Raw genomic sequence first — 26,575 nt, forward strand, 5'->3', positions numbered from 1 at the left:
TTTGCAAAAGGAAAAAGTTAAAGAACGTATCAGAGACAAACTTGGCATGTTTTGATTTATTAGGATTTGATAGGTCAAATACTATAAATGTGTGAAATTACATTTCTCCTGTCAGTATCAGCTCTAATAGGGCTCTAAGCACACTGCTCGGTGCAACGGCAGGCCACATGGGCTTCTGTTGTCTCCCTCAGGTCCACACTCTTCTCATAGATGTTGCTCAGTCGATTGGAATCTGGAATAGAGAAGAAAGTAAGACATTTAAGAACTCTTTGTACATTAGATACAAATGATATATATCAGATATAAATGTCAATTAATGCTCTGTAAAGTAAAACATGCTGTTGAAAACTCACCGGTGGACACACAGTGGAAGCCAGTGGTGACGGGTGTGGTCCTCACTGGGTAGCAGCCAGCCAGACAGCGCAGCACAGGCTCAACAGAGTAGCATTTGGACTCCCGGCCATCAACAATCATCTGCTTCTCAAGTTTCACAGATTCAAGCTTAATGCGACATCCTGGGGATAGAGAGGTACACATATGTTCAGGAAAGAGTAACAGGCACTAGCTAGAGTTTCATAGACAAGTGTTTAGTGCCTCAGTGAGGTCACCTTTACTCAAGAGTAGAAGACTGATACTCAACAGCTGTCCTTTGGCTCGTTTAGTCAAAGCAGTCTACTCTGCTTTGTAAGGTATGTTGATTACCCAGGTTTGATTTGCAATGAAACTTGATGCAGCAAAGAAGGTGAGTCTTACCAGTGTTGTCACGGCAGCTCTCAGCAGGAAGCACCCAGGAGTGGGCAAAGCTGACTGCACTCTTGGTCAGGCGGCCACTGGGTGTGCGGTACTCCTGTCTGACTTCCCCATCAGCCTTTCCACAGATTCCACATGTCTGTCCCTTCATCCAGTCCATAACTTGAACCTGAGTGTCAAGACCAAACGGAATTAGCTACAAGACTATCTCAGATACTGACCATAGGTATAGGATCTGACTTTTGCGGAGGCTAGATTATTATGTTATGTTTCAATGATCCCTGTGAGAGGATCAATTATGATTAGCTTCCGTTCACCTTCCATGAGCTCTTATCAAAGTAGACTTCATGCAGACCATGGCTTGGAGCATAGAGAGACATGCCTTCACCCTTCGGTATGATCTGGATAGAACCTTAAGGCAGAAAAAACACATCTTTCAGTATCATGATTTATGAGTGGAGGTGATGTTTTGCTTCAGTTAACTCCCTCTAATTATGGATTTTGGAGTAAAAGTAGCATGAGGAGAAACCTGTGGGATGTTGGTATGGGAGGTGGTTCATGGGAATTTCCATTCCATTAACCTTCACCAGCACATCATTGTCCTTCAGGTACAGGTCAACATCGCTGAAAGTGGCAAAAGGGGTGGCATTTAGTATGTTGTCAATGAAAGTTTGGGTCCAATGGCTTTTATTATTACAAATGTACTCACATGTCAGCGATTTTCACGTTGATATGGTTTTGCTCATATGTGTGATCCTTCATCAGCAGAACCATGAATTTGAGCTCTGGGGTGCAATCCTGAGCCAAAACTTGGTAACAAGAGAGGGGTATCTCGTTCTTGTACCTCCTGTTGTTGAATGTGGTCAGAGTATCCTTGGACATGCTACATTGAGCTGGGAAAAACAGGATTATAATTAGACCATCCGTGCCTTTTTGCACAAATGTTCTTTTGCCAAAATTGTATCACCTTTTACTGTTTCTGCCTACCTGCACTGGCCTCAGCAAACAAGTAGAGGATTTTGTCAACCATGTCGTCATCCAGGGGGGCAAGACCAGTCACAGCGTCAATAGGCAAAGCAATGGGGAGACTCACAGCCATTTTATACAGTGTCACCTGCAAATTAGATATCAACAATGCTCATTAAAGACAGTAAACCAAAAAGGCTATAACTACAGTGTGTAAATACATCTAGGCCTGCTTTTGACGAAAGAATAATCCCCCTCACCTTTGGTGTTTTCAGAATGACATCCAGGGTCCTCGCAGATGTGGCAACCACAGTCAGTTTAATCTGTTTAGCACTATTTTTGGATCCTTCTTCAATCAGTCCAGCCAGGAAAGCTGCACCAGGGATGTATTCAGATGCACTGGATGAAAAAAATAAGCAGTACAAACTTCACAATGTTTCTTAATATACCATTGTATCATTCAGCTTGCAATTTGTAATGAAGAAGTGAGTAACCGTACATCTTTGAGTAACGCTTAAGAGCCTTGGGAAGTTTATCCCAAGACACTCTCAGGCGGGCTGCAGGACTTGGACCCACAAGACCAGTCTCAGCTGTGAACATAGTGTCATATTCTTTGCATTCTGCACCCCAGGCAATCTTAGCCTATTGGGAAAAAAGAGAGAAAATGTAACAGTTTACTATAGATATTATTCATTTTTTAACACATTTATAAACCATCTAGAAACAAAATATAAATTAGACCTCTATAGAAGCACTACACGTATTTGTTCTTACTGTGGCTTTGTGTTTACTGAGCAGGACACCATCAGCACAAAGCTTCCAGTTGTTACTCTCGGCCAGGGCAGCCAAAATGATCTGCAGTCTGGATGTAGCTTTGTCCAAATAAGCAGTAATCTGGTATCCCTGCATTTTATGGTCAACTCTCACTGCACGGATGAGGATTGTCACAGCAGGAGCAAGTGCATTTCCAAGGAATTTGGCCTGAGAACACACACACAGATACAGGTAACAGTTAATTCAACTTTATGCTCACTCCCAGTTCCACTAATTGATGAGAAGGCTCCCTTGGGTCTAAAGTTATGGTGTTTACACTAAAGTTTCACCTGCTTATAAATGGCTTCAAAGCTAGCGGCACTGCTAGCGCTGGAGACTCTGGCCTTAGAGTTGGCTTGAGAGACCATAGCCTGCACAGGAAACATACCAAGGAGCAGATTTAATCAGAATGAATGACATTATTGGAGATTTTCTGTTGCTGAATAACCCATACACGATGTAAACCATACAGCAGATTTTTCATTATCAAAGGCCCTCAGAATGCGTACCTGCTTCTTGTGATTCTTTCTGAATTGATGGTTGTAAACCGCAGCCTATTTGGAAGCCAGAATGTTTTTGCTTTTAGATACATTCTCTTTTCATACATTAGTAAATTTAACATCAAGTAACCTCCATCCATGTTTAGGACATATTTGCGTGTTTTTGTATATCAACTCCACTAAAGTACTAAACTACCACTAAAAAAGTTTAAGGAAATATGTCAACCTTACCCAGGAGGCACGAGAGCTGGAAGATCTGGAGCTAGAGGAGCTGGAGCTGGAGCTGGAAGAGTGACTGCTCACTGATCTGCTGGAGCTCAGTTTGCTCCTGCGGCTGCTGCTGCTGCTGCTGCTGCTGCTGCTCTTGGCACGAGAGGAGGAGCTGGAGGAGGAGGACGAGCTTGAACCAAGTTTGGAACGAGAACTGCTGGAGCTGGAGGAAGATCTGGTGCCGTTCTTCAGACCAGGAACCAGGATTTTTTTAAGCTTCAACAGGACTGTTTTTCCCTCTGGAGCTTCCTCTTCTTCGTTGAAAGTGATCACTTTAATGATCTTTCCTGCTGCCTTTGGTCCAACCTGTACCTCAATCTCCAGTCTCTCAATAGCTGCACCAGAAGCTGCAAAAATAGAAACGAATAGGTGGAATTGTTACATACAGTGTTGCAAAAACATTTCCTATAGAATTCTTATTGTTTCCAGTATTTCTTGAATTTAAAGTAACATTATGGAAGAGTTTGACACTGGGGGTGCTCTTGAGCCAAAAGTCTCCCCCTAACGCCCAGTAATAATGTCCAGAAATGACCTCATTGGACAGAAATGTCCATGAGAATTAGCTTATTTGTTTTCCAAATGTTGTTATTTTGTGCTAACACTAAGGATTGTCTGGTTTAATTATGCTTGATCATTGGTTGATGTAATATCATAGTAGTATGATAACCATACAGTCAACACTGAGGCAAAACATTTGATATATAAGATTGGAAAATGAACTTCCATAGTGTATCTTTAATGCATTTCATGATTAATTCTTGCCTGGTTTCACAGTAAGGGTGACGGCATGCTTTCCAATCAGAGTGTAGAGAAGAGAGTTTCTGATGAAGGCAGCATTCTGAGAGGCAACCTCAAAGCATGCCATGAGTCCAAAAGTAGCAGTTTCAGTACAGAACTTCTTTTCCATCTGGGCTGACATGGCCTTAATGATGGGCTTGAGCTTGGATGGCATAACTGAATAAATGATCTCAGAAGATCTTGACTGAAAAAGTATAAAAAAAACAAAAAATGAATCAAAGTTCAGTGTTAGATATTCCCTCTACCTCTCAAAGCTTATGTGGATTTACCTTTTAACAGGTATTTTAAATTGACTCACCAAACTGCCCATAAGAGAGGTTGAAATCTTGGATGTGAACCTCTCTCTGGAGAGCTGTGCCGCAGCTTTGGCAGGAACCATAGGTGTAATTCTCTCAGCTGGGAGATCCTCCACATTTCTTGCTATAGCAAAGGACTCAACACTATATCAGAAAGAGAGAAATCAAGAACTTGTTGTGGAGAAACTTAAGGGACCTAAATGATTTGACAATACTGGCAATATCACTGACAGTGGCTTTAACTTGTGATCAACAAAGAGATTGCCCTTACTGCACTGCTGCAATGTGATCAGGAACAGAAACAGGCAAAGCCTCAATCTTGAAGTTGCCCTTCACAATGTCAAGTCTTGCTGCCAGTTTTGCGGGAACAATTGTGTTGACTTTAGCTCTTGCCATCAGAGCAGCCTGGATAAAGGCAGTGTTCACTCCCATCACAGCAAATGTATGCATGACAATGCTAGAGGAAGATAAAACTGTTATTTAGTTTACAAACATTTTTTACAGTAATGATGCTGTCAGAAAATAATGCTCCAAAACCAACCTTGGTTTGACCTCAGCCTCAAGCAGAATGTCTGTGTTCATCAGCTGAGCAACGTGGAATTTTTCAGGCAGAGCTGGTTCCATAGTTGCTTTGACTACGAAAAGAAATATTAAAGTTGACCGTGTTCACATGGGAGACCTGAGATGAAGAGAATACATGACCACAGACAATTGTACATTGTTTACCTTCCACAGTAGCAGCGGCCACAGCAGCAGTGTAGAAACTGAGCTCCATAGGCACACCAACAGCTGTGGGGAAGATGCGACGCACCTCAGCAGCCAGCAGGGGCTTAGCATACTGGAAGGAGGCTCCAGACAGCAGTGCCTTCAGAGCACTCTTTCCAAGTTCATGAGCAGAGGGTCCAGTTAAAAGCTGTAGGAAAACAGATGTAGCTTAGTGGCCTTGTTCTTGCTTGGATAACATTTGATGTGGTCAATGTCAACTGTAAAAAAAAATGTGGACATACTGAATTTTATTTTTTAAACAAAACACCATCGGCCTTACTGCAATTGCCTGATCGATGATGGCCTTGTCAATGTTGGCGAAGGCAATTTCCTGTCCAAAGAATTTCACATACACTGAGGCCAGTGGCTGGGCTGTTGGCAAGGATCTCCAGTCAGTCAGCTATGGAAAAAGAGTAAACGTGACTTATCAATTCCTGATCAAATCTTATTTTCATAATTAAATCATAGAATCTTTGAAAATATAATTTTTACACTGAGAGATCCATGATACTTACAGCCTTAATGACACGCCTCATCTTGGTCATCCTGTCAGCATTCTCAGGAGCCTTGGGAATTTTCAGAAGAGCCTCCTGGATTCCCTCAGTTCTCACTCCAAACTGAAGGAGGGAGATGAAGTTCGTTCAATAAGAAACGTTTTTGAGACTACTGAATCGTTATAATTTTTGTTTGCTTTGAAAAACTATATTTACCTCCAGAACATCAGCAGCTGCTCCAGCAAGGTAAGTGCGGGCTTTGGCCACTACAGCTCTGGGCAAAATGGTGGCAGCATCATTGATGTAGAAAGCACTGGCAGCAGCACCCATCATGAAGGGACCTTAAAAAGGAGAAATATTGTTTAGGCCTCAAATTAAAAAGTGTACAGAATTTAAATGTTGTGAATTGTTATAATGAAGCTGTGATCCAGTCCCAGCCTTGGTGTATAAAAGCTAAGGATGCTCTTACTATAATAGGCGTCCAGGTGGATGGCTTTGCTGAAGCGGTAGCTCAGTCTGTCAAATTTGGGGCTGAGGATCTTGACAGCAACATTGCAAGAAGCAGCACTGAAATGAAATCATACCGTGTCATTATGATGGGTGAAATACTAATTGAGAGAGATGTAGTGTTACATGGAAGTTGAAGAGTGCTCTTACACTGCGGCAAAGTCAGGGGCAGTGCTCCTGGTCAGGGCCTTCATGTGAGAGTAGGTGAAGCTAGCCAACTGCAAATTCTCCTCAGTCTTCAGAATGTTAGCAAGGGTAGTCACCAAACCCATTGGAGGCCTTGTCTCAAACAGCACAATGCAAGCAACCATACGGAGCTCTGGGTGGAGAGCCTTGTCCATGAACAACTGCACTGCCACTTCCTGGATCTAATTCACAACATTAAAGCAGTGTTTTTAGGCTACCATACCAATAGGAACATTATGTTTTATCATTTCCCATTGAATGGTAGGACTGTTCTTACCATTCTGGGCTCCTTTTTAGCAATGTTCCTCATGGCCAAGATGGCATCTGCCTGGACTCTCAGGGGCAGAGCAGCAGCTGCAGTTCCAAACACGGGCAGGAGCTTTGTGATTGGTTTAAGACTAGCAGGATGGCCAGCATTACCCAGAACTTTCAGGAGCATGGCGAGTTCCTCAATGTTGCCTTTAGCAACAGCTTCAGTAGCAAGATCATGGATGGGCTGTGGAGGTTGAAAAAGCCATGAAAATGTTTATTCTCATTTAATGAGTGTGAATCACTGAATGTGATTATGGGATGAAATATCCCTTTTACCTTCACAAGCTCAGCAGGGCAGGTGGGATTTGCAGCACAGTATTTGAAAATCATGGTACCATAGCCAAGCATGGCGACCTCACGAAGAACAGGGTTTGCCTGAATCTTGCGGTTCCAAGCCAGGCCCTGGTGGGAAAAAACGTTTTTTTTTGCATCATCTTAATCTTGAATTCTAAAAGAGGTATTAATGCTGATTTCAAGGTTTACTTACCTCAACAAGCTTGATGGTGTCCCAATCAGCCGTCACCATGTGCACAGCAGCTATCAGAGCCTGAGCAGCCTCAGCATTAGTGATGTCACCAGCCAAAAACCACTCCTTGATGAACCTCATAGCGACATGATTTCCAATGACAGGGACAGCATCCAGGATCCAGCGTCTGAAACAAATAGTTGGAATGAGGTTCACTTAAATTCTGTGATTCGGTCTTCACCTGATCATTTGTCACTGGAAAACCCTACCTGTATGCTGGCTTGGCCTTGAACTGAGCCCAGATGGCCTCAATACTCTCACTGCTAGCCACACGCAGGAGCTGGACAAGCTGCACAAACTTCAGAGGGGCATCTTCATGGACCTGAGCCGTATTGTGTGTAACCAGATGATTCAGGGTCTCCACAGCCTTAAACAAGAAAGAACAAATGCTATAAAACCTTGTTGTATAAATACCAAACACAACCTTAAATGACGGCAAAACTTCAATATTCATATTTATTATGAATATTATTACTAAGAGAGGCTGTACCTGAGCCTCAGCATTGCTGATCTTAATGAGCTGAATAGGTGTTTGGAGAATCTCAGAGGCAAGTTCATACTGCAGGGATCCACGAGGAAGATACTCTGATTGGATGGGCAAAATTGGAGTCTTCTCAATCTCAACAAAGGTCAATGTTTGTCTGTAAAAGGAAATTAATTGGAAACATAAGCATCTGTATGCTTTGCACAATTTACTATGTTTTCCTCTAGAATCATAATTCAGTCTACATACTTTGCCTCCATCTGGGCAGCTCCAGTCATCTCATTGAATGGTGTATACTGATGGAGCTCGCTGACAGTGGCCTCCATGATCAGGGCACCAGTGGCAGTGGGCTTCATGATGTAGTTGTAGGCTGCAGCTCCCCTCAGGTTCGTTGATGCCTGTATAGACAAGATGCAAAGTTGCACAATCATGTGAGGCATGGGTTTTCTATCAGAATCAAATTAGAGATAAATAAATGTGCTCCTACCTTCTGACACTCAACACATTTCTCTGTGTAAGCCAAACCAATGTCCATCATGACTCTTTCCTGGCAGTTGTTCAGATCCTTGGTCTTGGTCAAATGGATGCGCTCAGCCTTTGCATCTTCACTGATGACATAGTGGGTCTTGCACACTCCCTGAGCTCCAGCCTGCATAACACAAAAGAGAGCACAAGTGAGCAGCACATACAGTACAATACAGTAAATGGATTGTTTTGTGTTTTTGTGTTAACATTGTTATTGAAATGTTAAAAATCATACCTCTTGTAGTTCATAGACATTCTGGGTCTTCTTGATGTTCAGCTGAAGGATGTTCAGGATACCTCTGTGGACATTCAACACCGTTGCAGAGACACCAGCAGGTGCAAATACCTTACCCACAACACCATTGGCATACTCCCACTTGATGGGAGTCATGAGCTGAGCAGCCAGGGCTGAAGTGAGCTTTGCAGCTGGGACGAAAGACTCTTCGGGCCATATGCCACTGTACTCTAAGATCTCAGGGTCCACAAGCTGCAAGAAAATATAAAGAAATTAAGCTCTTTTTTTAGGTTGTTTATTTAATGCAATCTACAGTATATTGTGCTATTGCCAGAATCATTAGTGTTTTGTGTGAATGGATTTGATATGTGATCTGTACCTTCAGCAGGAAGGTATTCGGGGCAACTGCACTGATGAGAACTTTGCTGTTGACTTTTACTCCAGCTCTAGCCAGGCCCTTTTCTGGCAGACCTCCCAGGAGAAGTGCTTCATACTTGTACACGTAGGTCTTACTGGCAGCAAACTCAGGTGCTGTAACAACAATTTTCAATTTCATGACCTCAAAACATTTTTACCAAAAAATGATAGTTTTCACCACGTAGCTATACAGTGTTTGTTTACAATTACATTGTTTACACACAATGGAGTAAAGTAAGGTTAGATTCTTAAAAATTCAATGGCAGTTAATAATTGAAAAGTCAAAAAATGTATGTACCAATCCCAGATTTCCACTTTAAGTACAGAAAAGTATATGTACTTACTCAAGTTCAGCTGTTGACTCGCTAGAAGACATAAAAAAGTAATTGTCACAATTTATTCCCTAATATGATATCAAAAGTGATTTACTTAATGATAGTGATTAACACTATTTCTTATTCATCAATGAAAGAATCTATCTTACATATTTTCACAAGAAAAATAAGATTTTACTTACCCACAAGGGCTAGAGTCAGGGCAAGTACAACTGCTCTCATTGCCGGTAGAATGTGAAGAACAACAGTCACAGACAGCCTTTTTATATCAAATATTTTGCTGACGAAGCTCTCACCACAAAATATATAATTAACGAATGACCAAAATCTAAATGTGCTGTTGAACAAACTGATTTGTTCATCTCGACCAAATGCACCCCAGGTTAGGTTAACCTGCCCCAGTCTTATCCAGTCATTCACAGATCAATGTCCATTTAAGGGTTAGGGTTAGGAAAACATAACATAAAGTTATGTTTCATCTAATGTTTCATATCGTCTATATTTAATCTATAAGTCACTAATTCGAAGACCCACAGAGTTCACTATGAATGTAATGTAATTGGTAGAACAGATTTAACAATGCTTTTTTAAAACATACTGTATAATACACAAGGGTCACCTACTGTGATGAGGCTTGTGCCTTATGTTTGGGTTTGGATAATTACAGTAGATAGATGATACCTTTAAATATAGTTGATCATTTTGGCACCTGAACATTGACCAACAACTGGTCAAAACTTGGACTTCTGAAGAACACTCAAAGTCCTTGAACACTTTGGCCTAATTTGCTATTCAGACCTTGGCTAGTGACAATACATGGCAGGGTGTTATGCCACAGAATAGATAAGATGAAGAGGAATAATCAAACACCACTCTCATAGAATGTTCCTCTTTTGAAACTCACATTGACTGTGTGTCAACAATGGTCAGTTTGACCTAAAGATAAGCCGTTGAAGTCTTGTCAATATGACCCCGAATACATATGTTTATTGTTGGATTCAGCCTACTGGAATTGTAATCTCTTTTTTATTGTAATTTTTTATTTCTTTTTCTCTTGCAATATATTTGTATTCAAAAATATTGGTGCATTGGTAAAACATTGCTCTTTCCCCCCCTTTGTTCCCACCCTCAACAATCCCCCAACACATTCCCAAAACCAACAATTAAAATAAATACATAGAAAAAGTAACATGCATGGTAAGGGTAAGATACAGTACATATAGACAAATATACATTATTACAATATTCCATTCAAGAGAAAGAAGAAACCTTTTTTGGAGGTTGATTTCACACAACAACCTTAAGGGGATAGGGGATGAGTGTCTCCAGTTTTTCAAAGTATGATATTATAGGGTCCCAAAGAGAATGACATTTACTAGTTGACCCTCTAATGGTATATTTAATCTTTTCTAGCTTTAAGAATAACATACGATCTTTAAGCCAGAGGGATGCTGTGGGAGGGTTGGCAGACTTCCAATCTAAAAGGGTTCTCTTACTAGCTAGCAGAGAAGCAAAGACAATGACATCCAGTTGTCTATTTCTTAGAGAGAGATTGTTATCTGGAATTTCAAATATTCCTTTTTGATTAATTCCACAAAATATAACAAATGATTAAATGTATTCAGTCTTAGCCTGCTGTTGTTTAATCTAGTGACCTTAAGTCATGTGTTCATACCCATATACAGTGGCTTTGGAAAGTATTTAGACCCCTTCACTTTTTCCACATTTTGTTGTGTTATAGACTCAATTTAAAATGGATTAAATGTATTTTTTTTGCCATGAATCCACGCACAATACCCCATAATGACAAAGCAAAAATGTAAATACAGAAATACCTCATTTACATAAGTATGCCCTATCCTATGACACTCTTAAAAATTGCTCAAATGCAAACATTTCTTCAACAAGTCACTCAACAAGTTGAATTGAGTCCATCTGAGTGCAAGGATAATGTGATTTTGGAATTAATATCTTTTGTTTTTATAGTCTCTGGTTTGCATAGGAATCAATTACACACTGTGGATTAGGCTAATATAATAATATGCCATTTAGCTGACGCTTTTATCCAAAGCAACTTACATTGCAATGAGTGCATACATTTTTCAGTATATATGGTCCCAGTGGGAATCAAACCCACAACCTAAGCATTGTTAGTGCCATGCTCTACCGACTGAGCCATAGAGGACCATAGGCAGTCACTACCAACTAAGCAAATGTCATAATTTTCTCTTGATCCTGACAAACTCCTCAGTCCCTGTCGGTGACAAACATACCCATAACATGATGCAGCTATCACTATTCTTCACATGAGGGATGGTGTAAAAACTGTATTGCATGTGCTGGATTTGCACTAAACTTAATGCTTTGTAGTAAAACCAAATAAACACATTTCCAGCCACTTTCTTTGCTGTATCACTTGAATTCATTGTTGCACACACAATTATGGATGTAAAATAGATTTTTTTCCATTCGGGATTCTATTTGGTCACTTGGTTATAGACTAATTTTGTAGTGTGACTGAGATTATGTTGTCCCATCGACTGTGGTTTTTCCTCTCCGCCATTCAACTTTGTAGATTTGTGTACGTCTCCCCAGGCCTCAGGGTAGCATTCCTGAGCAGTTTTGTTCCTCTCCATTTGCTCAGTTGGTAATGACAACCTGATCCACACACTGTGTAATTGATTCCTATGCAAATCGGAGACTCTATAAAAACAAATATATTATTTCCAAAATTGAATGAACTATTATTCTTGGATTAAGATGGACTCAATTCAATTTATTGATTGACTTGTTGATGACATTTTTGTATTGGAGCTAATTTTAAGAGTGTCAGAGCAAAGGGTCTGAATATTTATGTAAATTAAGTATTTCTGTATTTCAATTGGAATTAATTTGCAGAATTTTCTAAAAACGTGTTTTTGCTATGTCATTAAGGGGTATTGTGTGTGTATTGATGGCAAACTAATTTTAGTTAATCCATCTGCAGGTCTCACGCTGTTTTTGTTCAAGAGGCCTGAAAGTTCCATAGCAGATAATAGTGGCAGTAATAATAGTGTCACAAAGGAGCTCACAGAATGATGGCCTAAATCAACATTCCAACATATTAACTGGATGAGAGTTTTTGGAGTTCCAAAAAGCATTAGAAATTGGTATCAGGAAGCTTCTATCAGGGTTTAAAATGTGGAGACCTCCATGTTAAAATTGGCACTTTTATGTTTGAATTGTTTAAAAAGTATGAAGAGTATGTAGTTAGAGGTCTCTGCACGTTTTAAAGTTGGATTGGTGTGAATCTCTTGAAAGTTGTAGGAGGAGTAGCAGTGGGAATAATTGGAATAATAATAAGAAGAAGAATGAGCAAGAAAAATTGTTGCACTTGCTGAAACGTTCTTGAAATCGGCGGCCCTGACTGTCAACTTTGCACTTACTTTTTGCTGTGGCCATGACGAAAATAGGAAACTTAGAAATTACAAATACAAATTAGCTGGTTGATAAATCAAAGATCTTACGTCCTTTCTTTGGATTCAAATTGTGCCACCTTAGCTGCCATTGGCGTTTAGCTTCTTTTGACCACACAATGTAATCTACAGTTGGTGAGTTTGAGAGCTGCCATCGCATGGTTGAAATAAGAATTGCAGCACATGAGCATACACTTATGGCTGTGCAGGCCACATATAATGTTATTTTAGAAACAGATCTCAGGCTGTTTTAAATCTCTTCGCGGGCCTTGATTGGCCCGGGGGCCGGACTGTCCTGGTTTTGTGCTGGATAAATAATTTCACAGTGAACATAATGTCCTGTGTTTTAAACTAGCTGGCATTGCTAATTCCTCAATTTCTTGTCTATCCTTAAATGGTCTCATGTCCTCTCACACAAGCTTGAAATAATTGTCAGACTTTTTTTTTTGTTGTTGCTTATAATTTATTCACAATTACATTTCAAACAGAGTGATTCAGACTATTGATCAAATAACAAAAATGACAATGTGGCTAAGATGACTTTGAGACTAAGCACACTGCTCAGTGCAACGGCAGGCCACATGTGCTTCTGTTGTCTCCCTCAGGTCCACACTCTTCTCATAGATGCTGCCCAGACCCTCAGAGCGGTTCAGGTTGGAATCTGAAAAAGTAAATAGCAGGATATTAGGAACGACATCACTATGGAAAATGTGTATGTTACACACAGATATTGTATTAATGCTGTCTTCAGTAGAACATGCTTTTGTCCACTGTAGACTCACCGGTGGACACACAGTGGAAGCCAATGGTAACGGGTGTGGTCCTCACTGGGTAGCAGCCAGCCAGGCAACGCAGCACAGGCTCAACAGAGTAGCATTTGGACTCCTGGCCATCAACGATCATCTGCTTCTCTAGCTTCACAGATTCAAGCTTCATGCGACATTCTGGGATAGAGGTATGTGTATATGTTAATTTTAAGGACCTACATTTGTGGAAGGGATGCAGCCGAGGCAGTAGGCTAAGACTCACCAGTGCTGTCACGGCAGCTTTCAGCAGGAAGCACCCAGGAGTGGGCAAAGCTGACTGCACTTTTGGTCAGGCGTCCACTGGGTGTGCGATACTCCTGTCTGACTTCCCCATCAGCCTTTCCACAGATTCCACAGGTCTGTCCCTTCATCCAGTCCACAACTTGAACCTGTGCAGAGATTGAATAGGGAAATAGCTTGGCTTTATTTAATATTCTGGCCGTCCTTAAAATAATCTGTAAATAAATTGCTGTGTGTAGTTATAAAGATGTCCATATGCTTCTATTACCTTCCATGTGTTCTTATCAAAGTAGACCTCCTGGAGACCATGTTGAGGAGCATAGAGAGACAAACCCTGGCCTCTTTGTCTGATCTGGATGGAGGCTAGAAGCAGAGATTACAATATTCATACATTTTTGATAGATACATTGAAAACCTACAACACACTGAATAATATCATGTGGATATACATCTTTTTGATTTGTATTCGCCAAAATGAGAAACCTGTAGGATGTTGGTATGGGAGGTTGTTGATAGGGACTTCCATTCCATTAACCTTCACCAGCACATCATTGTCCTTGGGATACAGGTCAATATCGCTGGTGAAAATAAGTGACACTTGTAAGTTATAATAACAGTAAAAGGGGAATGAAGGTCTAAATAGAGCTCTAAATGGCTGACATACAGCTTGACTCCTTCTCTTTACAATCTACTTACATGTCAGAGATTTTCACGTTGATATGGTTTTGTTCATATGTGTGATCCTTCTTCAGCAAAACCATGAATTTGAGCTCTGGGGTGCAATCCTGAGCCAAAACCTGGTAGCAAGAGAGGGGCATCTCGTTCTTGTACCTCCTGTTGTTAAATGTGGTCAGAGTATCCTTGGATTGGCTGCATTCAGCTGGAGTTAGGAAAAAGATTCATCATTACCCCTTTTACAACTCAACTTTGAGGTAATCCAATGAAATTTTGATTAAATCAGTCATCTTTATCTCCTCTCACCTGTATTGGCTTTGGTAAGCAGGTAGATGATTTTGCCAGCAACATTGTCCCGAAGCAGGTCAAGTTCAGCAGCAGCAGCTCCAATGGGCAGAGAAATTGGGAGACCTAAGGCCAGTTTATACATGGTCATCTGCAAATATGGAAATATAAATAATCAAATTATTATACATTATACAAACCTCAATTCGAATATGTGTGCACAATGCAACTCACTCTTGGTGTTTCCAGTACAAGATTCAGGCTTGTCTCAGAGGCAATAGCCACAGTCAGTTTGATCTGCTTCATACTGTTCTTAGCTTTTCCCTGATTCAGTCCAGCAATGAGAGCAGCACTTGGGAGGTACTCAGACAACCTAGATTGCGAATCAAGGGAAACATTTCATATTTCTAAATATTATACGTAAAATATTATATGTAATTATTTACAATTCTTTTATTTGTTTATATGTATGCATACATATAATGCAGTGTACATGTAGTTCAGGTTACCACAAGGTAAACGCTTAAAGTTAGTCAACTTAGTCATGCTGATCAAATTAGAAAACGTACTTCTGTGCATAGCGCTTCAGGCCACTTGGAAGCTTGTCCCATGTCAGCTTCACGCGCATTGCAGGGCTTGGGCCCACAAGACCAGTTTCGGCTGTGATGGAAGTCTCAAATTCCTTGCACTCAATGCCCCAGGCAAACTTAGCCTATGAGAATATGGTGAAAAGTGTTTTCCTTTTATTAATAACCCTAAGTAATGCAGACTGTGACACTGTGACAATTACTGTAGTAAACTACAGTCGCATTGGTAACTAGACCTTTCATCTTACCATAACCTTGTGGTTGCTCAGCAGCACACCATCAGCACAGATTTTCCAGTTGTCACTTGGAGCAAGGGCAGCCCAGATAATTTGCAGTCTGGAAGTAGTTTTGTCCAAGTATGCAGTAAGCTGGTATCCCTGCACCTCATGGTCAGCTCTCACTGCACGGATGAGGATTGTCACAGCAGGAGCGACAACATTGCCAAGGAATTTAGGCTGTGATTACAGACACATACAGAGAATGTCAATGCATCCATGTATTCCATGTATAACCATTGTCATCAATACAATATAAACATGTCATAAGGGTAATGAAAGTAGAATGTTGAAGTTTCACCTGCTTGTGGATGGCCTCAAAACTAGAGGCGCTGCTTTTGCTGTTGGAGACGCTTGCCTTAGGGTTGCGATGCTGCAAGCAAAAGAAGCATAGCAACTTAGGTTAGGAATCCAGTGACAGCTATAGTTGTAGATGTTCTCTATAGGCTAAAACATTATCACCTGGTGAATGTGGTTGTTGGCAAACTTCATGTCATAGAGTTCCTGCCGTAACATAAAGGCAACGTTATTAGTGAAATGGATTTTAACCGATTTGGAAAGGTAAATATTGCTTTGGAATTGCTGCCTTACCTTTGACATGCGGGAGCTGGAAGAGCTGGAGCTGCTGGAGCTAGAAGAGCGGCTGCTGGAGCTACTGCTAATTCTCTTAGACATCTTGTTGGCTGCACTCAAATTGATTCTCTTGCTCTTGGCACGAGAGGAAGAGCTAGATGAGGAGGAGGAGGAGGAGCTGGAACGAAGGCTAGAACTGCTAGAGCGAGAACTGCTAGAGCGAGAACTGCTGGAGCGGGAGCTGCTGGAGCGGGAGCTGCTAGAGCTGGAGGAAGATCTGGTGCCATTCTTCAGACCAGGAGCTAGAATTTTCTTGAGCTTCAACAAGACAGTTTTTCCCTCTTGAGATTCCTCCTCGTCGCTCATGGTAATTACCTTGATGATCTTCTCTGCTGCCCTTGGTCCAACCTGTATCTCAATCTCTATTCTCTCAATGGCTGGACCAGAAGCTACCAGCAAAGAAACAATTGTTTGTGCTGTTATTTATGCTAGGAACATATATACCGGTAAAAGAATTTATGCACTTACTGTACTGTAAGTCGCTTTGGATAAAATCTGCTAAAATAGCATGTTTATTTTATATATTATCATTACATATATTACATTAAATGTAAATGATCAATGTATCTTACCTGGTGACACATCAACACTGACTGAGTGTTTCCCGATCAGTGCATAGAGAGGAGAGTTTCTGATGAATGCAGCGTTCCTGGATTCAATCTCAGCACATGCCTTCATTCCAAAGGTTTTAGATTCTGCACACATTTTCTTATGCATTCGGGCTGAAATGGCTCTCAATTTGGGCAGAACGTTGGAGGGCAAATCTGAGTAAATGATTTCAGATGATCTTGACTGAAAAAATGAAGACAAACATAGAATGGATTTAGAGATCATGTAAGTATGTGGAGAAATCTGTGCTGATAAGTCAAGTAAAAAAGCATCTTCATCTTACCATCATACCACCAGCCATAGAGGATGCCATCTTAGATGTGAGCATTTCCTTTGCTGCAGCAGGAACCATTGGTGTCAGTTTTGCAGCTGCAAGATCCTCAACATTTCTTGCAATGGCAAAGGTCTCAACACTGAGAGATAATACAAGAGTGCTCATTAAATAGAGAAAGGAAATACATAATGCCTCACAGAGGTTGCTCTTTCAGGAAGTATAAGCTACATACCGTACAGCTGCAATGTGATCCAGACTCCGAACAGGCACAGCCTCAATCTTGAAGTTGCCCTTCACAATGTCAAGTCTTGCTGCCAGTTTTGCAGGGACAATTGTGTGGATTTCAGCTCTTGCCATCAGAGCAGCCTGGATAAAGGCAGTGTTCACTCCCATCACAGCAAATGTATGCATGGCAACACTGAAAGAAGATGAGATAATTGATTTCTGAAACAACCTTTATGATAAGCTTGCATTTCTTTCAGTGGGAAAACATTAAATTTAGTGAATGTGTACTCCAAGAAAAAGTATCTACCTTGGTGTAAACTCGGCCTGCAGCTGAATGTCTGTTTTCATGAGCTGGGCAACACGGAAGGTCTCAGGAAGAGGTGGTGACATGGTGGCTTGGACTGTGAGCATGAGGATGGAAAGACACAGCCAATAAGACTATGAAACCCAAAAGTTAAAAAAAACCTCTCTCCTTTTTCATTGGGGATAACTTACCATTGACAGTTGCAGCAGCCACAGCAGCAGTGTAGAAACTGAGCTCCATGGGCACACCAACAGCAGTGGGGAAGATTTGACGCACCTCAGCAGCCAGCAGGGGCTTAGCATACTGGAAGGAGGCTCCAGACAGCAGTGCCTTCAGAGCACTCTTTCCAGCAGCCTGAATGGCAGGTCCAGTTGCAAGCTGTGGAAAAAAACATAATATGCTCAGCTTCCTAGCTGTGATTACATTTAAGACATTATTTTAGGTTAACAGCAAGAGAGGTTTAAATGTTCAGCTTTTTAGACCAATAAGTTGCAGTACAGCCTATGCCCTATGTCATACCTGAATTGCCTGATCAATGATGGCCTTGTCGATGTTGGCGAAGGCTATTTCCTGTCCAAAGAATTTCACATAAATGGAGGCCAGTGGCTGGGCTGTTGGCAAGGACCTCCAGTCAGACAGCTATGAAAAAAAAAATCTTTTAAACCATATTATCATTGAATCATTGATTCTTTGAAGACAGAATTTCAATAACACTTACAGCTTTAATGACATGCTTCATCTTGGTGATCCTGTCAGCATTCTCAGGAGCCTTGGGCATTTTTAGAAGAGCCTCCTGGATTCCCTCAGTTCTCACTCCAAACTGAGAGAGAAAGATGGAGCTTGCTCAGTAAGAAATTAAACAGTTGAATTATTACTATTTCAGGGAACTTTGAAGAACTACTTTTACCTCCAGAACATCAGCAGCTGCTCCGGCAAGGTATGTGCGGGCTTTGGCCACTACAGCTCTGGGCAAAACGGTGGCAGCATCATTGATGTAGAAAGCACTGGCAGCAGCACCCATCATAAGAGGACCTTGAGAAAAAACAATAATTGAGGCCACATATCAGAGAGAAACTATTGTGATTCTGTGTGATCAGTTCATGAGGCTCTTACTATGATACATGTCCAGGTGGATGGCTTTGCTGAAGCGGTAGCTCAGTCTGTCAAATTTGGGGCTGAGGATCTTGACAGCAACATTGCAGGCAGCAGCACTAAAATTGAAAAATAAAATGTTAAATAAAATGAATTCATGAAAATACAGAATCGAGTCTAGAAGAAAAGTGATGAGATTGAAGACTGCTCTTACACTCTGGCAAAGTCAGGGGCAGTGCTCCTCGTCATAGACTTCATGTAAGAGTAGACAAAGCTAGCCACCTGCAGATTGGCCTCCTTCTGCACAGCATCGGCAATGACAGTTACCAGACCCATAGGGGGCCTTGTCTCAACCAGTGCAACAATGGCAATCATGCGGAGCTCAGGATGGAGAGTCTTGTCCATGAACAACTGTACAGCCACGTCCTGGACCTAAATAACAATGATAAAAGTGGTGAGTGGAATTGTTAACGGGGGACACATTTTTAACATCACTTTTATTATCTCCAGCACCATACCAGTGTCTCCATGTATAAAAACTGTGATTTTTTTTTTATTGATTTTTTTTATTCTCATTCATTTTCAAAAACGACAAACACAAACACACTCCACCTGGTTGGAAACGCTTTGTAGTTTCTGAAAATAACTGAATGAATAACACTGGTATGGCATGGTGCTGGAGATAATAAATGTGATGTTAAACATTTGTGAAGTGTCCCTTTAAGATGCAGTGAAGACAAAATTGTTCTCACCATTCTGGGCTCCTTCTTAGCAATGTTCCTCAGAGCCAGGATGGCATCAGCCTGGACTCTCAGGGGTAGAGCAGCAGCTGCAGTTCCAAATCCAGGCAGGAGCTTCATGATTGGCTTAATACTAGCAGGATGGGCAGCATTACCCAAAACTTTAAGAGCAGCAGCAAGCTCCTCAAAGTTGCCCCTGCCAACAGCCTCAACAGCCATATCATGGATGGGCTGTGGAAGTTGAAAGACCCATGAATATGTTTATTTTCTTACAATGTGTAATCATTTAATATGATGTGATTATGGAATAAAATGTCCCCTTTACCTTCACAAGTTCAGCTGGGCAGGTTGGATGTAAAGCACAGTATTTGAATACCATGGTACCATAACCAAGCATGGCGACCTCACGCAGAACTGCATTTGCCTGAATCTTGTGGTTGAAAGCCAGGCCCTGGTGGGGGAAGAAAGGATTGTTTAATTTCATTATAGTCTTGAAACCTCGAAGAAAGCTTAAAGCTGGTTTGATGGTTTACCCACTTCAACAAGCTTGATGGTGTCCAAATCAGCCGTCACCATGTGCACAGCGGCTATCAGAGCCTGAGCAGCCTCAGCAATAGTGATGTCACCAGCCAAAAACCACTCCTTGATGGACCTCATAGCAACTGGAGTTCCAATGGCAGGGACAGCATCCAGGATCCAGCGTCTGAAAATAATTGTTGGCATCAGGTTAATTTAAATTATGTGATTATGTAATTTCTCACCAAAGAACCTGACGCAAAACTACCTGAAAGCTGGCTTGGCCTTGAACTGAGCCCAGATGGCCTCAATACTCTCAAAGCTGGCAACACGCAGGAGCTGGACAAGCTGCACAAACTTCAGAGGGGCATCTTCATGGACCTTAGCTACATTGTTTGTAACCAGATGAGTCAGAATCTCTACAATCTGAAAAGAAAATGAATGTGTATAATACATCTTTTCAGAATAATTCAACAAACAGTTTTGAAATGATACTGTATCTATGAGGGAGGGAGGAAATACATCTAATAGTCACATTACCTGAGCCTCGGCATTGCTGATCCTGAGGAGCTGAATGGGTGTCTGGAGAATCTCAGTGGCAAACTCGTACTGCAGGGATCCACGAGGAATATAGTCTGCTTTGATGGGCTCAACTGGGGTCTCCTCAATCTTAATAAAGGTCAAGGTTTGTCTGCCAAAAAAAAAAGTAAACTCATTAGGGATGCTTTTACGGTGCAACTGTAGATGTTCTGTAAATGATATACCTGTATCCATGACACTTTCAGATTTAAAAAAATAAATCAGTCTACATACTTTGCCTCCATCTGGGCAGCTCCAGTCATCTCATTGAATGGTGTGAACTGATGGAGCTCGGTAACAGTGGCCTCCATGATCAGGGCACCAGTGGCAGTGGGCTTCATGACGTAGTTGTAGGCTGCAGTTCCCCTCAGGTTTTTTCCACTCTGTGTAGGTAAGTGTATTTGTTGCACTATCATGTAAGGAGTATCTATTGATGTCTGTCCAAGCTAAAAAAATAGGGACATTTCTCCTACCTTCTGACACAAAGCACATTTCTCTGTGTAAGCCAGACCAATGTCCATCATGAGTCTCTCCTGGCAGTTGTTCAGATCCTTGGTCTTGCTCAAATGGATGCGCTCAGCCTTTGCGTCTTCACTGATGACATAGTGGGTCTTGCACACTCCCTGAGCTCCAGCCTGCATAACATAAAGGATAGCATGAGTGATAAGCACATACAGTATATGGTTACATGAATTTGTGCTTATTATTTAAATATTACAAGTCTGACCTCCTGCAACTCATAGACGTTTTGTGTCTTCTTGATGTTGAGTTGAAGGATGTTCAGGATACCTCTGTGGACATTCAACACCGTTGCAGAGACACCAGCAGGGGCAAATACCTTACCCACAACACCATTGGCATACTCAAACTTGATAGGAGTCATGAGCTGAGCAGCCAGGGCTGAAGTGAGCTTTGCAGCTGGGACAAAAGGATCTTTGGGCCAGATGCCACTGTACTCTAAGATCTCGGGGTCCACAAGCTGCAAGGAAATATCATCATAATATTCAATGTAAGGAACATTGCATCAAGAGATATTGAGATGTTTTGAGTTTGTATGTGTAGACTTTACCTTCAGCAGGAAGGTATTCGGGGCAACTGCACTGATGAGAATATTGCTGCTGACTTTTACTCCAGCTCTAGCCAGACCCTTTTCTGGCAGACCTCCCAGGACAAGTGCTTCATACTTGTACTCGTAGGTCTTACTGGCAGCAAACTCAGGTGCTATAAACAGAATGTTGTTACTCATTGCATAACAATTTATTAATCCGCTGGTACATTTATCTTCAAACATACTCTGTAAAAAAACTCTGTGTTTTAGTTTCGTGGTATTTTACTAAAACTTTAGTGGTATTTTACTCAAACAAGGAAAATGTGTAAATATAGTTAAACTTACCAAAGTTAATCTGTTGACTCGCTATGAAATAGAATGTAAGACATTATTTGTTTTGACCCCATGATATTTCATATCAGAAAGGTAACATTATAATTTCTGAAACAAGCAACAAAAAACATACACAAATTAAAATTATATTTTAGAAAACAAGTTTGTAGTCATAAAAATTATACTTACCCACAAGGGCTAGAGTCAGGGCAAGTACAACTGCTCTCATGGCCAGTGGGAGGTGAGGAACAACAGTCACGGCCAGCCTTTTTAAAGTAAAATTATTGGTGACGTGCCTATATAAAAAATGTTACTGGGTTAGGGTTAAAATGCAGCTTTGTTACTGGTTTGTTATTGGTTTATCGTGAATCTGAATCTGGCATTTACTGCAAAACTTGGACAAACTACAGACTCTAATCAGATATGCCATAGACACACAAGGTTAGGTTAACCTGGCCTTTCATGTCTACTTTGTGATGTCACCTGAGCACAATGTCCAAGTTGGAAAAATTAAAAACCACCTCCATGGTACATTTAGCTAAATCATCCCTGACAATATGATTCTATTTCATTACTTCCTTTTAGAAAAATAGACTAACATACTGTAGGAGCTGTTACTGTAGGTGCTGTTCAGTTTATAGGTGCTTTTCAGTTTATATATGTTACTCCTTGGCAGTGTCAGAAAGCACAGCATTGATTTTCTCACGATACACAACTTTACATTTCAGTGTCACCAGAGGATTTTAGCCCCACTGATAAATTATTCAACTGTGTTATGTATTTACATACTTGTGATCTCTCAACATTTTCTTCAATTAAACCTATACAAGACTGAGGTACTGTTAAAGCCAAAGCCCAGAGAGAGAAACTGGCTGTACAAATTAAGTCACGGACATTAAAGACAGCACCAGGTTAAAAACCTAGGTGTCTTCTTAAATTCTGAGCTAAATTTCAAACCACACATTAAGAATGTGACCAAAACAGCTTTATACCACCTGAGGAACCTTGCCAAGGCTCTCTCAGGGTGACACAGAGAGCCTAAACAGCCTGCCAGAGGATCTGAGCAGCCACACATTTAAACCTGTGGACATTTTTAAAAAGACATCTTAAAACATGCTTTTTTTAGCCTTGCTTTTACTTTTACTTAGGGTATTAAGTATTATTATACTCTTAGTCTTTAAGTTATTTTAGGTTTTTTTTTCAGTTCCTTGAGTACATCATTTTTACTACACTTGAGTCACTTTTATCCTTGGCCTTGCTTAAGTCTCTCTGTTGTATTTGTTTGTTTGTTTATATTTATTTTTCCAGTACAGCACATTCATAATAAAAATAATAATCATAATAATACATTTTATTTTAAGGGCCTTTCGAAACACCCAAGGTCACTTTACATTAAAAAGTGTACTCCATAACATAAAATATAAATTGATAAAATCAAAGACAGGAGAACAGACTGATAAAAACACAGATGTTTAACTAAAAGCAAACCTAAAGCTGCTATATTGTTATTATAGGCCCATAATTGGTGTTGTTTTAGCTGGAAAAACAGTTTTCTGTCTGAGAGTGTTGTTATCCCCAGCCTGTCCAATAGGAGGGAGTGGGAGATGGTGTCAAAGGCAACACTGAGGTCAAGGAGGATGAGGATGGTTAATAGTCCGGAGTCAGTTGAGCAGAGAAGGTTGTTGGAATCCAGATTGAAAAGGTTCATGCAGGTTGTAGAGTTCAGGTGGGATTGGAGTTGGGCAGCCACTACACATTCAAGTAATTTGGAGAGGAAGGGGAAATTTGAAATTGCCCGGAAGTTATTAGATCAGAACCGGAACCAGAACCAAAACTTTGAGGGTGGATGGGACAGTATGGTCAGGGAGGAGTTGATTATACCAGTAACCAGGGGGAGATGGTGGGCAGGCAGGCTTTGACTAGGCTGGTGGGTAGAAGGTCAGCCGGGGGGCCTGTACGTCAGGAGCTTGGGCAGGTATTAATAAGACTTGTGAGACGAGTATTGTATTGTATTGCATCCGTGTATGAAATGGGCTATATAAATAAAGTTTGTTTTATTATCAGTTATTAGCCTATTTGCATTGGTCTAAAAAGAAAATCTATCATCATGACCTCTTAAACAGTATGCCTCACATCTGAATGTATTTCAATATACGGTAATGCTCTTCATTAAAAATGATAACACAAATCTAAACACCTACGCCCCTAAAATGTCACTTTGTTCTGACCTGACTGTTCTCCATAACCCTTCTGTCAACTTGTCTAAGTTTATCCAGGGTGATTGTGCCATGGGGTGCAAAGGCTACTTTTTGGATCAGTGTTGTTTGTTCTCTATTTTACAAAACCAGTGATTTACAGTGGCATTACCACTATTATTATTCATTTGGTTATTCAAGTGGTCCATATTATGCAAAAATGTATCCACTTGACATATATCAAGTTCTTGTTATGCATCATATTGTTTATTCTAAAAAGGTGAAACATGTTCAAGGATATGTCAAAATCAACATAAAATTGTAGACATTTGCTTTTGAGGAAACTATTTTAATTGAAATAAAAAACAAATAATTGGAACAATTACAATAATTGACACCAAATTGAAATTGGGATCCAACTCCAGGTTGTTTTTTCTACATAAACTGAGAAGGCTGAATGTTAGTCAAACAGCTGTCTGATCAGAATGCCACACCTGAAGTTTCTCCTGGGAAAAATAAAGTTATTCTATTCGACAGTATTCTATTTTTATTATATCCTAAATTAAGTAGGGGAGCTGGAGAACAACAGCACAGTCGGATTCAACCAGTCAAGCAGTGCCTTTGTCAGCTGGGCAGGAGCACTCAGTGTCAGCCATCACTAATTCCTCAGAGTCTGTCGTTTTTCCAGGGAAATAGCCATGGTCCTCCCTTCTGATTGGACTCCCTACAGAAACCAGGACAAATCCTCTATACATTTCTATCAGTTTTTACTGAATATCATAATTGCAACAATATTAGAAGATATTGCTGAGTAAATACAGTATATGAACCACAAGAAAGCATATCCGCATGTTAGTGTACTGTACCTGTGGGTTGATCAGGTGACGGGGACTACGTGTTTGGGCACACACCCATGGGCACAGCGCAGTACAGGTTCTGTGGAGTTACAGCTGGACTCTTTTCCTACAATGGACACTGTCCTGTGAAGGGCCACATGCTCCCATCGGAGCATACATTCTGAAAGAACAACAGACTGGACCAATAATAATGCTTAATACACATGTTGTTGTTTTGATGTTTTTTTTTTTTTTTTTTTTAAATAATAGTTAACTTCCATGTGTCACTGGGAAAAGAGGGCTACGATAGCTAACTTCTCACCATCACTGCAGCAGCCCTGGGTTAATAGCCATGAGTGGGAAAAGCCTGTGGCACTCTGGGCCTGTCTGCCATCTGGCATGCGGTACACGTGCTTGCGCTCTCCATCGCTGGGACCACACAGTCCACACATCCTTCCCCTGAGCATAGGGCTGACTCTCACCTCCGCCTTCTCCCCATCAACATAGAACCCATCCAAATCATAGCCCTCTGCCCTTACTACCACTCCACGGCCCTCTCTCTCTATCACCACCACACCTGTCAATCACAAAAATGACCAATAAAGAGAGCTAGCTGGTGGGTGAGATTACCTTTAGTCTCTCTCTCTGGTAAATGAGATTTGTTTGATCTGATAAAAATGTGGTGTTTATTATGTTGATGGTTGTTCTGCTTACCTGCTGCATCTTTGAAGGGAAGTCTACTAAGCCGCATCTCCTAAACGTTATACAGTACTATCAACCCCCCACTGACAGAGGGTAATATGTCAACATCACGAAAGGAAATAAAAATCAATGAGGCGCTATTATGGCTTAGAATTTGTGTTCCTTTGGAAAATGGTTCCCTACCTATCATTAAAGTGTGCCTTCACAGCGTGCATGCTGCCTTTGATGGGTCGTTTCAGGAGAATCATGAAGCTAGGCTTGTCGAGGCACTCCTGGGCAAAGACGTGGAAGCAGCCTGATGGCATGTTATTAGAGTACTGAACTATATCAAAAGTAGTGATTCTCCCTGCATCTGCAACACAACTTGCTGTCAGGGAGAGGATAGGAAGAAATGTGTTATGTCAGGATTGAGGTGGGGGAATACAATAAAACCTATTTGAAAACATAAGAAACACTATATATATTTCATACCTTATAGTACCATCAGTTGAGAGATGGACACAGGAGTTGAACAAGCGGCCTAGACGGATATCTCCTGTAGGGGGCGGTAAAACTTTAGCTTGAACTACAGTAGGGTAAGGCAGAGAGAGATTGTCGTGAAATGCAGGAAGCATCATAAGCTGTCAGGTGAATTGTTTGAATTCAATGGATTCAATGCTGCAAATGATTCACCTGTCACTGAGACAGTGGCCACTGCAGCAGAGTACAGGCCCATCTCCAAGGGTAACCCAATAGAAGCTGGGACAATGACCCTCATCTCTGTTAGTGGGACAGCTTTAGACCACTGAGCTGTTGTTCCAGCTTGCAGCAATGCTAAGGTCCTCCAAATTAGGCTCTCTCTTGACACCGGCTCCTTAACAATCTACACAATCAATTATGGAATTGTCAATATACATCTGATCCAGAAGAAAATATTATGTAATAGCATGTATTCTGTACAAATCCTTCCAAATTTACCTTAAGTAAACCCTCTATAGTTTTCTTATC

General features: G+C 41.0%; 3 protein-coding genes across 3 annotated transcripts; all 3 read right to left on the minus strand.

The window, feature by feature from the left end:
- Nucleotides 1-134: 134 nt before the first annotated feature.
- LOC310806261 (vitellogenin-like) lies at nt 135-9,401 on the minus strand (the record flags this gene model as incomplete). The annotated part of the gene is made up of 33 exons (XM_083672311.1): nt 135-232; nt 354-515; nt 754-919; nt 1,068-1,162; nt 1,280-1,374; nt 1,460-1,643; nt 1,738-1,864; nt 1,977-2,115; nt 2,216-2,358; nt 2,491-2,697; nt 2,820-2,900; nt 3,261-3,646; nt 4,062-4,281; nt 4,396-4,537; nt 4,665-4,850; nt 4,935-5,028; nt 5,120-5,306; nt 5,439-5,558; nt 5,674-5,775; nt 5,869-5,993; nt 6,122-6,219; nt 6,310-6,527; nt 6,623-6,841; nt 6,934-7,059; nt 7,145-7,310; nt 7,393-7,550; nt 7,674-7,824; nt 7,917-8,065; nt 8,155-8,316; nt 8,428-8,679; nt 8,807-8,958; nt 9,189-9,209; nt 9,362-9,401. 33 exons carry the CDS (start codon nt 9,399-9,401, stop codon nt 135-137), a joined length of 4,971 nt encoding a protein of 1,656 aa, XP_083528437.1.
- A 3,776-nt stretch (nt 9,402-13,177) lies between these two features.
- On the minus strand, nt 13,178-22,084 carry LOC310806262 (vitellogenin-like; the record flags this gene model as incomplete). Its single annotated transcript, XM_083672312.1, has 32 exons — nt 13,178-13,295; nt 13,417-13,578; nt 13,664-13,829; nt 13,949-14,043; nt 14,164-14,258; nt 14,377-14,560; nt 14,662-14,791; nt 14,875-15,013; nt 15,210-15,352; nt 15,476-15,682; nt 15,804-15,875; nt 16,094-16,524; nt 16,708-16,927; nt 17,028-17,157; nt 17,251-17,436; nt 17,551-17,644; nt 17,739-17,925; nt 18,067-18,186; nt 18,266-18,367; nt 18,455-18,579; nt 18,661-18,758; nt 18,854-19,071; nt 19,392-19,610; nt 19,705-19,830; nt 19,917-20,082; nt 20,164-20,321; nt 20,436-20,586; nt 20,709-20,857; nt 20,948-21,109; nt 21,202-21,453; nt 21,544-21,715; nt 22,041-22,084. 32 exons carry the CDS (start codon nt 22,082-22,084, stop codon nt 13,183-13,185), a joined length of 5,016 nt encoding a protein of 1,671 aa, XP_083528438.1. The 3' UTR covers nt 13,178-13,182.
- A 2,843-nt stretch (nt 22,085-24,927) lies between these two features.
- Nucleotides 24,928-25,637, minus strand: LOC310806263 (vitellogenin-like; the record flags this gene model as incomplete). Its single annotated transcript, XM_083672313.1, has 3 exons — nt 24,928-25,067; nt 25,209-25,463; nt 25,601-25,637. The coding sequence occupies 3 exons, from the start codon at nt 25,635-25,637 to the stop codon at nt 24,928-24,930; spliced, it is 432 nt and encodes a 143-aa protein (XP_083528439.1).
- Nucleotides 25,638-26,575: the final 938 nt, after the last annotated feature.

This window comes from Argentina silus (genome assembly GCF_951799395.1).
Source record: "Argentina silus genome assembly, chromosome: 6".
NCBI lineage: Eukaryota > Metazoa > Chordata > Actinopteri > Argentiniformes > Argentinidae > Argentina > Argentina silus.